General features: G+C 41.4%; 1 protein-coding gene across 1 annotated transcript; it reads right to left on the reverse strand.

Annotated features, from left to right (window-relative positions):
* Window positions 1–68: 68 nt before the first annotated feature.
* Window positions 69–13,659, reverse strand: LOC139367698 (immunoglobulin superfamily member 21-like). Its single transcript, XM_071105991.1, has 10 exons — window positions 13,526–13,659; window positions 6,399–6,511; window positions 5,502–5,623; window positions 5,186–5,304; window positions 4,425–4,540; window positions 3,789–4,305; window positions 2,330–2,430; window positions 1,734–1,926; window positions 1,614–1,652; window positions 69–1,504 (listed from the first exon to the last, which is right to left on the reverse strand). Exons 1-10 carry the CDS (start codon window positions 13,578–13,580, stop codon window positions 1,425–1,427), a joined length of 1,455 nt encoding a protein of 484 aa, XP_070962092.1. The 5' UTR covers window positions 13,581–13,659; the 3' UTR covers window positions 69–1,424.
* Between the last annotated feature and the right edge of the window lie 2,429 nt (window positions 13,660–16,088).

Consider the following 16,088-nt stretch of genomic DNA (forward strand, 5'->3'; position numbering starts at 1 on the left):
TCATGTCATCGTAGGCTTAAGTTTCATCACAGATCTCTATGCCCCGCACAGCACATATCCAAACGATAGGCTGGAATATTGGTATTTTATTAAGATCCCAAATAACTGTTGCTAAAGTAGCAGCTACTCTTCCTGTGGTCCACACAAAACTTGATAATACAGAACATTTATAGACAATAACAGCTCAAAGACAGAACTACACAAATGAAAAACATCACACATAGCTTACATTTCAGTACATACACACAAAATATCTAGGTCAAATAGCAGAGGCATTGTGCCATGAAGTGATACTTTATCAGTTTTTTTAAACCAGGTCCGCTGTTCATTTGATCCATCTGAGATAGGAGTTCCATGCAATCATGGCTCTATTTAATACTGTACGTTTTCTTGAATTTGTTTGGGGACTGTGAAAAGAGCCCTGGTGGCATTTATGGTGGGGTAAGTGTGTGTAAGTTGACTGTGCAAACATTTTGGAATTTACAACACATTATTTCTTATAAAAATAAGCGATGCAGTCAGTGTCTCCTCAACTTTTAGCCAAGAGAGACTGGCATGCAGAGTATTGATATTAGCCCTCTGATTACAGTGAAGAGTAAGACACGCTGCTCTGATCTGGGCCAGCTGCACTTTTTCTAGGTCCTTCTTTGCAGCACCTGACCACATGACGGGGCAATAATCAACATAATATAAAAATAAAGCCTGCAGGCCTTGCTTTGTGGTGTGTGGTGTCAAAAAAGCAAAGCATCTCTTTATCACAGACAGACCTCTCCCCATCTTTCCAACCATTGAATCAATTGGCTCTGTGACTAAGATTTCTCATTGGTAAAAGAAACTGGGCTGTGCATTAAAGTAGGGCCAGTAGGCCTACCACAGACCATACATTTTCCTTAAAGAATTGCAAGCATTTTAGCCAATGGCCTAAAATATACAGCTCTTTACTTATTTCAATTATTATTTTTCCGACCAAACATTTATTTCAATCAAGGTCTGGCTGACCAAGATATTTCAAAAACATGTCACATTGTTTGTGTTCTGGCCTTCAAATAACAGGAAGATGGGGAAAAGCATCTAATGTGGGCCAGCCCACACCAACTTGGTTAAAAAGACCTCTAACACACATTGGGGTCAACCATAAAACATAGCCACTGTGATAGTTGATCGTAGGATGTTGACAAGACAAAAAGGGAACATGCAGTTAGACAGGCAGAGAGACAACAAACACGAAGAGAGTTAGAATGCATGTAGTTCTTATCTCTCATATTTCTGACAATGTTTTTATTTTCAGACGTTGCTTTTATGAAAAGTGGACAGTGCTTCTTCAGGTCCAGTGGCTGGAACTCCAGAAGATGGGGAAGTAAGTGACGAGGAAGAGACTGGAGAGATTAGAGTGACTGAAGAAGGTCATGGGTCCATTTTGCTGCTCACGTCATCTCCCATGTCAGGGCTAACATTAGCACCATGGTGATCAGCCCCAGTCCCTCATTGCAATAGGCTGCATCTACTAATAGAAGGAAATAAGTGTTAGTTACCTCATCTTCAGTAGGATGATATGTCTTACTTTGACCATGTAAAGAATTGAGTTCTCTTTTTTCCATTCTCTCTATGCTTACCAACAAAATTGTGTCTCCCCTTCTTAAGTCTGGGGTTCTCTGTTAAAACAGAGAAAACAAAGTAAGTCATGTGCATGAGGAGAGAGGGTAACCTGACACAGAGAACCCTCACACACTCACCAAACACGATAAGCCGTGTGTATGTGTCTGTGGAGCCCAGAGGGTTCTGGGCAGTGCATCGAAACATGGAGCCGTTGAGCTTGGCCGGTACTCGCTCAAGCACCAGCTCCCTCCCAATATGATCCTCTCTCCCGTCCAGCAGAGGACCTCCCACTCTGGTCCAGGTGAACAATGGCTCGGGGAACACCATGTTCTGGGAAGTGCATATGGAAAAGCATCCTTTGTAAATAATGTGTGTAATGAGATTGACAACATTGCAGTCAGACTGTACAAGATCACTGATATGCAAGACACCTTGACTCCCAAATAAATAGTATGTGATCAAGATTATCAATTGTGCGCCTTGCCAGCTCGCATTACTCTTACAAATTCCCTCAAACATGCGGAATGACTTTCATTCAAATGTACATACGACTTTCATTCAGATGTATCTCCCAGTTGTATTATATAGTTGTAGCGCGACACCTGCTGGAGAAATGGTGTATTTTTTAAGAAGGTTTTCTTTCAATGATGGTGATATGTGGTTGTCTTTCCTACAGTTGAATGTACTTACTGGTATGAATAATTTAAAAATAAAGCATTTATTTTGTACTCACCCCAGTGGATGAGATCTGGAGGCCCTCAACTGTAATGCGGACAGTGTCTCCTACTTTAGCCTTACCAGGCGTCATGGACAGTTTGGGGCCCCTGGGAGCAGCTAAAGGGAAACAAATAAAAAAATGAATGTTACATATTTTCAATCTTTTAGCATTTTAACAAAACACTATTTTTCCTTATGTCTCAAATAATTTCTAAAGGAATAAATTAAGCATCTATATTCTCTGTATACTTCGCAAAAAGCTCTCAGCCTTAGAATCCATTTTTATTTGAGCATGCCTGCTAAACCATGGCTGACTGGGAATAACTGTTTTGATGATGATGAAGTCTCCACTATACCTAGTAATCCACTCAAACGAACTGATATGAGGTTTGACGGGTATTCATCATGAACTGATGCCGGTGGCTGTGCTGCATACAGACCATGTTTGTGTAGGTGTGTGTGCTTATGGAATTACATATGTAACTGTGCAGAAAATGGCTAATCTACTGTGAGATTTCTCGAGCATTTCTAAGCAGAACTAATGGATCCTCTGAACAAAATACTCCACTAAGGAGCATCCTCATTAAGTGAGTCACTGCCTATAAACAGTTGCTGGCTGCTGCTGGATCCTGAGCTAAAGCAGTGATCAGGTTCTCTGTACTGTATATTCCTATAGTTGGCTGATGCTTAAGGCTGGGAAGTGCCTGTTTTCTGCCATTACTGAATGCATTAGCTCTAAGTAGGGTTGTACATACACTGAGCACACAAAACATTAGGTACACCTTCATAATATTGAGTTGCACTCCACCTTTTTGCCATCAGAAAGAACAGCCTCAATTTGTCAGGGCATGGACTCTACAAGGTGTCGAAAGCGTTCAACAGGGTTGCTGGCTCTGTTGACTCAAATGCTTCCCACAGTTGTGTCAAGTTGGCTAGATGTCTTTTGGGTGGTGGACCAATTCTTGATACACACAGGAAACTGTTGAGCGTGAAAAAAGCAGTAGCGTTGCAGTGGTTGACAGAAACCGGTGCACCTGGCACCTACTACCATACCCTGTTCAAAGGCACATAAATAGTAGTCTTGCCCATTCACCCTCTGAATGGCACACATACACAATCCATGTCTCAATTTTCTCAAGGCTTAACAATCCTTCTTTAACCTGTCTCCTCCCCTTCATCGACACTTCATAATGTTTTGTATACTCAGTGTATATTCCCCAAATTACGAGCTTTCAGACACCATGTTAATTTTCCGTTAATTAGGGAAAAATACATAAAGTGAATTTGAACTATTATTTTAACAAGCTATTATTTTAGAATGTTCTCTCCCCTTGCATCCCTAGCTCTGATAGGTTAATACAGACATGGACTCCTTGGGTAGCCAGTATTTGGGTGGCATTAAAAAGTGGGTTAATGTCCTCATGGAGGAGATATTTGGTATCCAGCTGATTGTCATGGTCTAATTTGGTACTCACACAGAGTGACCTCAGCCTGCATGGGCATGGACAGAGCTGGGTGCTTGACCTCGCAGCTGTACAGGGCCTCGTTGTCCAGCTGGGGGTTGAGGCTCCAGGTGAGCATGGCTCTGACCTCCATGGTGCCGTCGCTGGACACCTGCCGCCGGTGCTGGAAGTAGTAGAGCGGGTCAGTGCTCTGCATCCAGCGAGGGAACTCCCGGCTTACCACTGTCTCTGGGATCACCTCCGGGGTGGTGGGGCTGGGTTCAGACCCCTCCAGACTTCCTGGCTCCCTCCCGGCCCCTACCATCTTCCCCATCCCTCCTTTCCCAGGGGTGTCATGGTCCAGACGGGGTGGCTTCCCCTGGTCAAGCAGGGAGAGGGACTTCTTCAGCTTGGTGTCATCCAGGTCTCTACTGATCGGGGGCCTAGAGATCCGTAGCCCTGCCTGGCCCCTGCCCTGGGATTTGCCCCCGCCACCCTCCATAATAGAGGGGTCCACCTCGATCAGCTCGCCGTCACGCTTGAAGTACACCTGAAAGGATAAAGACATAGTATGAGCCCGTAACAACCAATCACACCCATAATTTCCAAAGTGTTTTTACGTCAAAACATATTTCAGTATGAGTACTGTTTGCATGTGGGCAAACTCACCATAGGGGCTGGCTTTCCTCCCATGACGATGCAGACTAGAGTGAAGTTCTGGGTGTCATAGCGACTGAAGGGGGCCTGGCAGTCTGCTGCCACTACAGAAATGGACTTAGGAGGAACTATGGAGGAAAAATAGCATAGAACCTGTGACTCAAAACGAGAGAACCATCTACATATAGGCACATTTTGCATCTAGTATTTTCAGAAGGGCTACATATAAAACTAACTGAAACATGAAACAAACATGTCTGTACTGTACTTGAGGGCATAACGTTAGTCTCGTAGACCTGGTATACAAGATGGACTCTCTTGGTAACCTTGATCGGGGGGAGGGATTCCAGGGTGTCAGACAGACAACTCTCCAACAAATCACAAGGTAGACATGCCAGAACGTCACAATTCGAAACCAACGTTATAAGGCAAAACATTTGCAGTGGTTTAAGTTAAGTTAGTTGATGCAAACTAGCCACTTACGAAATGCAGTCATTCAAAATAACCTCCGTGATCTCCATCTTGCTAGATACTATTTTGTGTTGTATTCATGCAGATCAGGCAGTGGCGTGGTCCCTGTATGCCAAACTAACGTTCTATTACGTACAGACGTGTTAAACGGGAACATTGTGGGAGGCAACACGGATTTATATAAAAGACTATCAGAAAGTAGTCTCCTGTGCATTTCCCACATCTCAACAGTAGGGGGAGGCAGAGGTGATTCAAATACCACATGATCATATCATTATAGCGTTAATTCTCTTGAATCTTACCCATGACAGTGAGCACGATGCTGCCAGATGCTAAGACCACCCTGTCTCTAGAAGCCTTGTCGTAGATCCCCACGTGGCACTCATAAGGCCCATCATCATCCATCTGGACCTCAGGGAGCCTGGCAGTACAACAACAAACCCCACGAAGATAATAGCCATATAGGTTAGGGGTTTTCCAGCATTGAATAAGATCAGATAAAATACAATAAGATATGATCAAATAATTTAAGCTCAAATAAAATAAGCCTACACTTGCGAGTAAAAACACTGACCAATGTTCTCTTTCTTGAGGCTGCCGCCTACAGTTCAAGCTTACCGGACAGTTGATTGGTAGACCAAGTCTTCTCGTCTGCGGAAGTCCTCCATATGGGAGAAGTTGGTGTTGGTCATGGCATCATAGGTGAAGATCTTCTGCTTGGCACTGCCACCCTCTGTCACCTAGAAAGTGAAGGAATACCTCATATTACACAGCCTGGACATGTATCCACCTACTTGTAACACAAGTTTCTACACAAAACACGACCTTGGTATTTTATTAGGATCCCCATTAGCTGTTGCGAAAGCAACAGCTACTCTTCCTGGGGTACACACAGAACATAAAACATGACAAAATAGAGAACATCTATAAACAAGAACAGCTCAAGGACAGAACTACATACATTTAAAAACGGCACACATAGAGTACATATCAATGCATACACACACAATATCAAGGTCAAATAGTGGAGAGGCGTTGTGCCGTGAGATTCATTTAAAAAAATTAATCGATGCACACAGTTATTCTTTTCCAATTCATGAAGGCTAGAGAGCTTTGAAGCCTCTTCTTTTGCCACTTTAATCAGTTTAGTTAGTTGTTACTAGGTATTCATTTTATTTTGGAGGAGCTGGGAGCTCAGGGTGAAACAAACTGTCCGTGTGGACTACATTACATCTTGCTACATACATTCATAGTTTAAGGAGCTTATCAAACCTAGTAGCTCTTCAGAAGCCATTAGATATAGTACAGTTATGTACTGTATATTAATGCACTCTCTCTTTGCATCAAAAGCTTTGATGCGTTTGTCAGCGTTTTAATTGAAGTGTCAATGGAAAATGTCAGAGAACAAAGCCGACCTAATCAAAAGCTTCTCCTAGAGGTAAACACAAGATACAGTTTGTGCTGTTGCAAACAACCATATGCTTCGTACAGGGACATCAAGGCCACCCTACTCACCCGAAACCACACAATCTCTCGCAGGTTGCCATCTGTCATGAAATTGCACTTGAGCGTTACCGTGTCTCCAATGACAACGGGAGGGAGAGGCTCAAGAGTGACAGTTAAATAGCCTGTGGGTCAAAGAAAGAAGTAAAATACGTTACACACATTTCCACACATGTTTATCTCTACAACATACAGTCCCTTCTGTGAAACCCATAACATAGTCCAGCACAAAACTTGCTAAAGGCATTCATTAGACATAAAGTTGTTCTATTGTATTTTATGATTCTTAAAGACCCTCTTGTGTTTGTGTTACTATAGTTCTCAAATGACCATACCACCCTGTCTCTGGAGCATTTGAAATCAAACCTTATAGGCTAGCTGTAATTACATGGATTGTTAATAGTGCACAATCAAGGCTAAATGGCCAAAAGTTTTTTTTTCGCAGGCTATTACAGCTTTGGATAGGAATATTGTGTGCACACATTTCCCCCTTTTACTTTCATGATCATTATGGACTTGTTCATTCATTAACTTTGGTGTTGTAATAGTAGGTGTCTATATCTATGTAAAGGTAGGGTGGCAATGGCAGCACAAGTGCATGTTTATGTCTCGCTATTTCTCCCATTATCGTGGTCTTGGTGTGTGCTAAGTGCTGTGGCTCTGGGTAAAAAGTAAAGTATGGTCAATTAAAAACCAACCGGTTTCCTAAACAAGCCAAAGACATGATATAGTGCTGAGAAGCACAGATAGAAGCACTCTATCTCTAACCTGGAGAGGCAGAGATAACCTAGTAGCGACCTCATTCTCTCTGAGAATTAATGCACTGTCATGATGTGTTTTCATTTATAATAATTAGGTGGTTGCTTATATTTGTCCTATTTCCCATGTACAAGTGTGTATTATGTGCATGTGTGAGTTGGAAACTCCCCCTGAGACACCCTTAGAGAGTGGGGTCATGGCCAGGGTCTGCCATTATCAAAGGTGACCCTGGAGCAATTAGGGTTACATTCCTTGCTCTTGGGCACATTAATAGATTTTTCAGCTTGGTGATTGGAACTAGCCACCTTTTGGTTTCCTGGCCTAACGCTCTAACTGCTAGGTTATCTGCTGCACTTTCATCAGCGCATTCTGTGGCAGAAAGAATCTCTAGCTTTACAGTAAGTAAATATTGTCAGTGTTATAGTGTTGTATGGGTCATTCCACAAAATGAGTCCCTTCTGCACCAATATTGGATATTAAAAGCCTGTTATATTAAATAAAGTGGCATATCATATAGACCATATGGAAAATTCAATAAATCAGCATTTTGACATGTCCCTCTGTGGACTCTGTGACTTCTTTGAAGATTTTAACCCACTTAACCCCAACATTTCTCCAAGTTTTCACCGTCATTTGACAACATCATTTCTGAAGATTATTATTTATTTCTTGTGATTAGTGATTCATTTTAAGCTAAAAATACATGTCCCTTATTTTAAGGTCCACCCTGTTATGTGAACTGAACTCTCGTTTTATAATGGTAAAACTATTCCTTTTTAAATACATTTTTATTATACACATTTTTTTAACCCCCTTTTTCTCCTAAATTGCGTGATTACGATCTTGTCTCATTACTGCAAGTCTACAACGGGCACGGGAGAGGGGAAGGTCAAGTAATGTGTCTTCCGAAACATGACCAGCCACGCTTCTTATCACCCGCCCACTTAACCCGGAAGCCAGCTGCACCAATGTGTCAGAGGAAACACTGTTCAACTGATGACTTAAGTCAGCCTGCAGGCGCCCAGGCCCGCCACAAGGAGTCGCTAGAGCGCAATGAGCCAAGTAATGCGCCCCTGGCCAAACCTTCCCCTAACCCGGATAGCGCTGGGCCAATTGTGCGCCGCCCTATGGGACTTCTAGCCACAGCCGATCGCAGGCTGTAGTGACACCGCAACACTGCGATGCAGTGCTTTAGACCGCTGCGCCACTCGGGAGGCCTTAAATACATTTTCCTAAAGAGACATTGAACCTCTAATAGTCAAATCAGGTTCTACTCTTTTTGACAATTTTCTGGTGTTTTGTGGTGGAAACTGAGTGGGTCGAGCATAACACGTCAACCCTGTTACCCATAGGTAGACAGGATAGAAATATTTGAACAATTATAACAGCTTGCATTCAATTTCCCCTCCCGGTTGTACACAACAAGCTTCCATTCCTCCTGTCACAAGGGGATTTATGGCTTATTTAAGGTTAAATTGTCAACCCTGTTACAGTCAACTCTGTTACTTTATTTGGCACTTAATTAGGCATTTCCTATAGTCCTTTTTGTTATTTAACCTCTTTATATAGTAAAACATGTTTTTTATTAAGTTAAACATGTGCTCATCAGAGGGCCTCTCGGGTGGCTTAAGGGCGCTGTACTGCAGCGCCAGCTGTGCCATCAGAGACTCTGGGTTCGCGCCCAGTGCGGCTTGGTTGGGTTGTGTATCGGAGGACGCATGACTTTCAACCTTCGTCTCTCCTGAGCCCGTACGGGAGTTGCAGCGATGAGACAAGATAGTAGCTACTAAAACAATTGGATACCACGAAATTGGGGAGAAAAAGGGGTAAAATTGATTAAATTTTTTTTTTTAAAAACATGTGCTCATCAGGACAGAATGTTAAAATAAGTTAAATAAACCCAAAAGGACTTATAAACGACCTATATAATAATATAATAACCTATATAATAACACCAGGGTGTACATAGTACAGATTAAATCTGTAGGATCAGGTATCCACGATGACCCTTGACCTTTTGGCATGTTGAGTGTGATGGTGTGATGGCCCAGGACTGATCCCAGAGCACTTAAAGAGACATAAGTGTAGCACAGTGCAGGGCAGCTGGTAAAGAGTGTAATCTCCTGTTTCATACTGCTACTCCAGTATAGAATCCCCACCCCTCCTCCCACCTTGGCCTCTACACCCTGACGTCAAGGTGGATTATTTTTCCTCATGTTTTTCCCGCTAATCTCCCATTTTTTCATCAACAGACCCAGGAGAGAACTGGAGGGAGCTTTATACTCACAAACATTTGAAAAATAAATAAAGAAATTGCAGCATTTTGGAGCAGAGCTGCCATTCAACCATGTAAGCGTGAGCCCTGTAGGTGGAGGCAAAAATACTTGACTCAGATGTTTTTATGATGTCAGTAGACATTTCTTAAAGGGGCCCTTCCACTAAGAATATACAATCCCAATCAGAGTTGTATTTATAAGGGTTTCTTATAGAACAAGGTAGTCCGTCCCTATTTAGGTCCGTTTTCAACTGTTTGGCGACTATCGAACTCAACCTAACTATTGAGGCTGTCAGCTACATCCTCCTCATCAGTTACTGTTGGTGAGGTTAGGTCTTGAGGGCCCGAATCTGACCAGAATTAAGCTTGCGTAAATGGAAAGTAATTATGTTTTTATGCCTATTCTGACCTTGAACTTAAGCATGAGAATAGCATGCAATTCAACTGCTATTCCTTGGGGGTGGAGATCAAATAAATGAAGGTGTGACAGAGGATGTCTAGAGATACACTGTATTCTGACCTTGACTTAATTTCCGAATAATTCCACCACCTTTATGTGTCAGGAAACCATGAATAATGTCTAGCGAACCTACCGGTTACATGTGGGGAAAGCATCTAGGCCTACTTATTTTTTTCAGATAGAAATTATACCATTCTCCATGCACTGTAATTTACAACTTGAAAAGAGCTATTGATAAGAGCTGGGTAAATTAGTAATCCGTTTGGATAAGGGAATTGTAAATATAAATTGCATATGTTTTAGATATATTTTACCTTATAATCGATGGAGACAAATGTGAAACCAGTCATATGGCAGCAAACTGAAGCATATCAACATATCAACTTTCCCACAGTGAAGTTTATGAAATGCTGTGCCATTATGCAGAATTTAAATTGTACGGCCATTTAACTTGCAGTTTCTCTGTTTTCTATTTCTGTTTTCTATTGTTAAATATTAGCCTCTATCAGTATCGATTTAAAGGGATGGCTTACGATAAATGTACTGAAAACCCTATTGAATGAAAACTCAACAAGAAAATCTGTTAGCCAGCAAGTGCGAGGGCTTTCAGGTAGCCAGCCACACCTGCAGATTACTAATTTATTTGTCTCCAGCGACACGACTGAATTAGGTAACGCCTCGATCCCACCGATAGTGTCATTGTGTTTTGGTACATCAGAAGTACTTTCATTTCCAATGGAATACTGCGTTTCCAGCGGAGACAGTTGCAGTGCGTTCTATGTGGTGCATACGGTGGATTTATCAAAGGTGTGCATCAAATTGTATGCGTAGACAGCTTGAAAGAAATGGTAGCTGAAGGTGAATGTTTAACTTTTGTTGCACACATATCCAGATGATGCTGCATACCATTTTGAGCAATGACACTGTAGGTGTGAGTATGAATACCAAATACTTACCAAATACTGAGAAGTGCGTAGGAAAGGTATGCGTAGGAATGGCGTAAATTCTTATGTCAGAATTGGCCCCTGAATGCATCACCATTGTCTTACGCAGTTAACAAAAGGCAGCGATAGTCCCTACTCTCCCAACTAGAGCCCAGACTCACTATATTACCACCAGGAAATATAAATGAATGCGAGTTAATGATGAATGGTTTAAGTACAGTAGTTTTGTACTTACAGTTGAAGTCGGAAGTTTACATACACCTTAGCCAAATACATTTAAACTCAGTTTTTCACAATTCCTGACATGTAATCCTAGTAAAAATTCCCTGTTTTAGGTCAGTTAGGATCACCACTTTATTTTAAGAATGCAAAATGTCAGAATAATAGTAGAGAGAATTATTTATTCAGCTTTAATTTCTTTCATCACATTCCCAGTGGGTCAGAAGTTTACATACACTCAATTAGTATTTGGGAGCATTGCCTTTAAATTGTTAAACTTGGGTCAAAGGTCAACTTGCGTTTTTTGAGCAGTGGCTTCTTCCTTGCTGAGTGGCCTTTCAGGTTATGTCGATATAGGACACATTTTACTGTGGCTATAGATACTTTTGTACCGGTTTCCTCCAGCATCTTCACATGGTCCTTTGCTGTTGTTCTGGGATTGATTTGCACTTTTCGCACCAAAGTACGTTAATCTCTAGGTGACATAACGCGTCTCCTTCCTGAGAGGTATGATGGCTGCGTGGTCCCATGGTGTTTATATTGACGTACTATTGTTTGTACAGATGAACGTGGTACCTTCAGACATTTGGAAATTGATCCCAAGGATGAACCAGACTTGTGGAGGTCTACAATTTATTTTCTGAGGTCTTGGCTGATTTCTTTGGATTTTCCCATGATGTCAAGCAGAGAGGCACTGAGTTTGAAGGTAGGCCTTGAAATACATCCACAGTTACACCTCCAATTGACTCAAATTATGGCAATTAGCTTCTAAAGCCATTACATAATTTTCTGGAATTTTCCAAGCTGTTTAAAGGAACAGACAACTTAGTGTATGTAAACTTCTGACCCACTGGAATTGTGATACAGTGAATTATAAGTGAAATAATCTGTTTGTAAACAATTATTGGAAAAATTACTTGTGTCATGCACAAAGTAGATGTCCTAACCGACTTGCCAAAACTATAGTTTGTTAACAAGAAATTTAAGGAGTGGTTGAAAAACAAGTTTTAGTGACTCCAACCTAAGTGTATATAAACTTCCGACTTCAACTATATGTATTGTATATAGTTTTTTTTGTGATGTGGTTTTCATGTAAGCCCTTGGGCTTCAAACCTCACCTGCACATCTTTTAAACATTTGTTTTAATCTGTATATCACTTGTTTTCTTTGGTGCAAATAAATGTAACTAAATTAAACAGTAGAATACCCACTGCAAATACCCAGGGTGCACTTCATCTCATGTTAGTGCTCTACAATGAACAACAAGCTTCTCAGGCTCGCTCCGTCTTCTGAGCAGACACCATGACAGACAGCTGTCATCTACTGTATCCAACAGAGGACATTGTAGGCCTTCAATACAGTACACCCAGTCCAATTATTTGGAATTATACGGTGATCAGAGAAATAAACACTGGCACTGTTGTGAGACTTGATTCTTCTGAAAATAGGCACACTCAAGGCCTAAGCTTATGCTTGAAGCCTGCAAGCATTGACTCTGCGAAGGAGGAGGTCGTGAATGAAGCACTGACAGAAAGCTAGCAAGGAGATTACTTTCTCTCTCTCTCTCTCTCTCTCTCCCACTCACAGACCAACTTGATCTCACGAGCCGCTGGGGGTGGAGTGCCATTCGTCTGGCAAGCGAGACTACAGAGCCAGACTCAGATCCAGAGACACACAGATCCAGGCAAACACACGTGCACACACACACGCACACACATGTGACAGAGCAACTTCAATAGGAACTGCATTCACTGAAATCACAATTATGCTCTCCGTCCCCTCAATTTCTATAGCATATATTATTGCCATATGATGGGATTGAAATGCTATACTTACATGTTATCACAGATCCTGATTGCAAATCATGTTACTTATATTAGATGCTTGAAAAAATGCATATCTGCAATGTTTTGTTGGCTTGCATTCTGTCAGGTCCTAGAGCCTTGGGACAGTGGCATTTAATCATTTTAGAGTACAGATTACCTGTAAAATGGGTCAGCCAAATAGCCTTTATCCCTCAGATAATCAATCAACAACTGGATTGGGTAACTAGGATTGTGACATCATAGCCTCACTAGCATGAGACAACTTTTAGCCTATTTAAGTCAAACATGCATTCAACGAGTGTACTCAATGTACAGTCTACAGAAATTGCTGTATGATACAGTGCATCTCCTCATGGACAAACTAATCATTTTGGATGGCTGTCAATACCTTGGAACTGTTAACAGTCAATCTAGGCTAGTGTAATGAATTTCAAATATGTAAGACAGGTAAGAAAATAACGTTTGCAGCCTATAATCATTGCAGTGTCATTTCAATCTGCAGGCTTTAGAGCTACAGCCTAACACAGAAGTATGTTAAATGTGAAATATATAGGTTAGTAAAAATTGTCTACAGCATGGAGCTTTAGAAATAAAATCAAAACTTTTTAGCTAATAACAACAAAATGCTCCATGTAGTACAAAAAACGGAGACATACCAACAGCTAAATCCAAAACATATACGAGGATACACAGAGAAAAAGCACAAGTCATCTTCCCCGTTCGTGTGGTCCATCTGTTTTTCAGGCGATAAATCGTTGATAAAGTGCCATCCACAATGCCCGCGGCACGGGGTCTGGTCCCCATTCGGAACGCTTCATTCTGCACCGAAACGCAGAGCTACTTTTCTGTTTCTGTCAAGCGACCAGTGAGAAAATAAATCCTCATCCCGATATTGCTTCCAGAATAGTGTGAGGATTAAAAACTACAACAGATTTGATGTGAATAAAGTCTCATCAGCTCTTTCGCGCTCTCTCAACACACGTTTACGCGTGCGTGCGCAAACACCTTGGTGCTTCCCCTCTCTCTCACATTGCATATATATATATATATATATATATACGGTGCCATTCAAAAGTTGACACACCTACTCACTCCATTGTAGAATAATAGTGAATACATCAAAACTATGAAATAACACATATGGAATCATGTAGTAACACAAACAAAGTGTTATAAAATATATTTGGATTTGTTTATTTGAGATTCTTCAAAGTAGCCACCCTTTGCTTTTGCACAGCTTTGCACACTCTCGGCATTCTCTCAACCAGCTTCATGAGGTAGTCATCTGGAATACATTTTAATTTCAAACAGGTGTGCCTTGTTAAAAGTTCATTTGTGGAATTTCTTTCCTTCTTAATGTGTTTGAGCCTATCAGTTGTGTTGTGACAAGGTGTTATACAGAAGATAGCCCTATTTGGTAAAAGTCCCTATTATGGCAAGAACAGCTCAAATAAGCAAAGAGAAACAACAGACCATCATTAGACATGAAGGTCAGTCAATCTGGAAAAGTTCTAGAACTTTGAACGTTTCTTCAAGTGCAGTCGCAAAAACCATCAAAAACCATTGCTATGATGAAACTGGCTCTCATGAGGACCGCCACAGGAAAGGAAGACCCAGAGTGCAGAGGATAAGTTCATTAGAGTTACCAGTCTCAGAAATTGCAGCCCAAATAAATGCTTCAGAGTGTTCAATTAACAGGCACATCTCAACATCAACTGTTAAGAAACTGCGTGAATCAGGCCTTCATGGTACAATTGCTGCAAAGAAACCACTACTAAAGGACACCTTTAAGAAGAGACTTGCTTGGGCCAAGAAACACGAGCAATGGACATCAGACCGGTGTAAATCTGTCCTTTGAGTCCAAATGTGAGATTTTTGGTTCCAACTGCATGTCTTTGTGAGATGCAGAGTAGATGAAAGGATGATTTCTTCATGTGTGGTTCCTACAGTGAAGCAAGGAGGAGGAGGTGTGATGGTGTGGGGGGTGCTGGTGACACTGTCAGTGATTTATTTATAATTCAAGACACACTTAACCAGCATGGCTACCACAGCATTCTGTAGTGATACACCGTCCCATATGGTTTGCGCTTAGTGGGGCTATCATTTGTTTTTCAACAATGTCCCAACACACCTCCAGGCTGTGTAAGGGCTATTTGACCAAGAAGGAGAGTGATGGAGTGCTGCATCAGATGACCTGGCCTCCACAGTCACCCGACCTCAACCCAATAGAGATAGTTTGGGATGAGTTGGACCGCAGAGTGAAGGAAAAACAGCCAATAAGTGCTCAGCATATGTGGGAACTCCTTCAAGACTGTTGGAAAAGCATTCCAAGCTGGTTGAGCGAATGCCAAGAGTGTGCAAAGCTGTTATCAAGGCAAAGGGTGGCTACTTTGAAGAATCTGAAATATATTTTGATTTGTTTAACACTCTTTTGGTTCCTACATGATTCCATATGTGTTATTTCATAGTTTAGAAGTCTTCACTAATATGCTACAATGTAGAAAATAGTAAAAATAAAGAAAAACCCTTGAATGAGTAGGTGTGTCCAAACTTTTGACTGGTACTGCATATATACAGAGTGTACAAAACATTAAGGACACCTTCTTAATATTGAGTTGCACCCCCCCCCACCCATACCCCTCCCCAATTTGTCAGGACTCTACATGGTGTCGAAAGCGTTCCACAGGTTAGCTGGCCCATTTTGACTCCAATGCTTCCAACAGTTGTGTCATGTTGGCTGGATGTCATTTTGGTGGTGGACCATTCTTGATAAACACAAGAAACTGTTGAGCATGAAAAACCCAGTAGTGTTGCAGTTCTTGACACAAACCGGTGCGCCTGGCACCTACTACCATACTCTGTTCAAAGGCACTTAAATATTTTGGGTTGTCCATTCACCCTATGAATGGCACACATACATAATCCATGTCTCAGGTCTTCAAAATCTCCTCTCCTTCATCTACACGGATTGATGCCACTTGTTAAATCCACTTCAATAACTATAAGGGATCATAGCTTTCACCTGGTCAGTCTATTCCATTGAAAGAGCAAGTGTCCTTAATGGTTTGTACTCTGTGTATTTATTTAATGCATTTTAGGATACATGTGAAATATAAAAACATTGGCCAAATGTATTTTGTATGCATTTTTAAATGTATTTTAATGCTTGACATACATTTGTTTGTAAAAAACTTTTCACATGTATTTTTTGACACACAC

Source organism: Oncorhynchus clarkii, chromosome 16, assembly GCF_045791955.1.
Source record: "Oncorhynchus clarkii lewisi isolate Uvic-CL-2024 chromosome 16, UVic_Ocla_1.0, whole genome shotgun sequence".
Taxonomy (NCBI): Eukaryota; Metazoa; Chordata; class Actinopteri; order Salmoniformes; family Salmonidae; genus Oncorhynchus; species Oncorhynchus clarkii.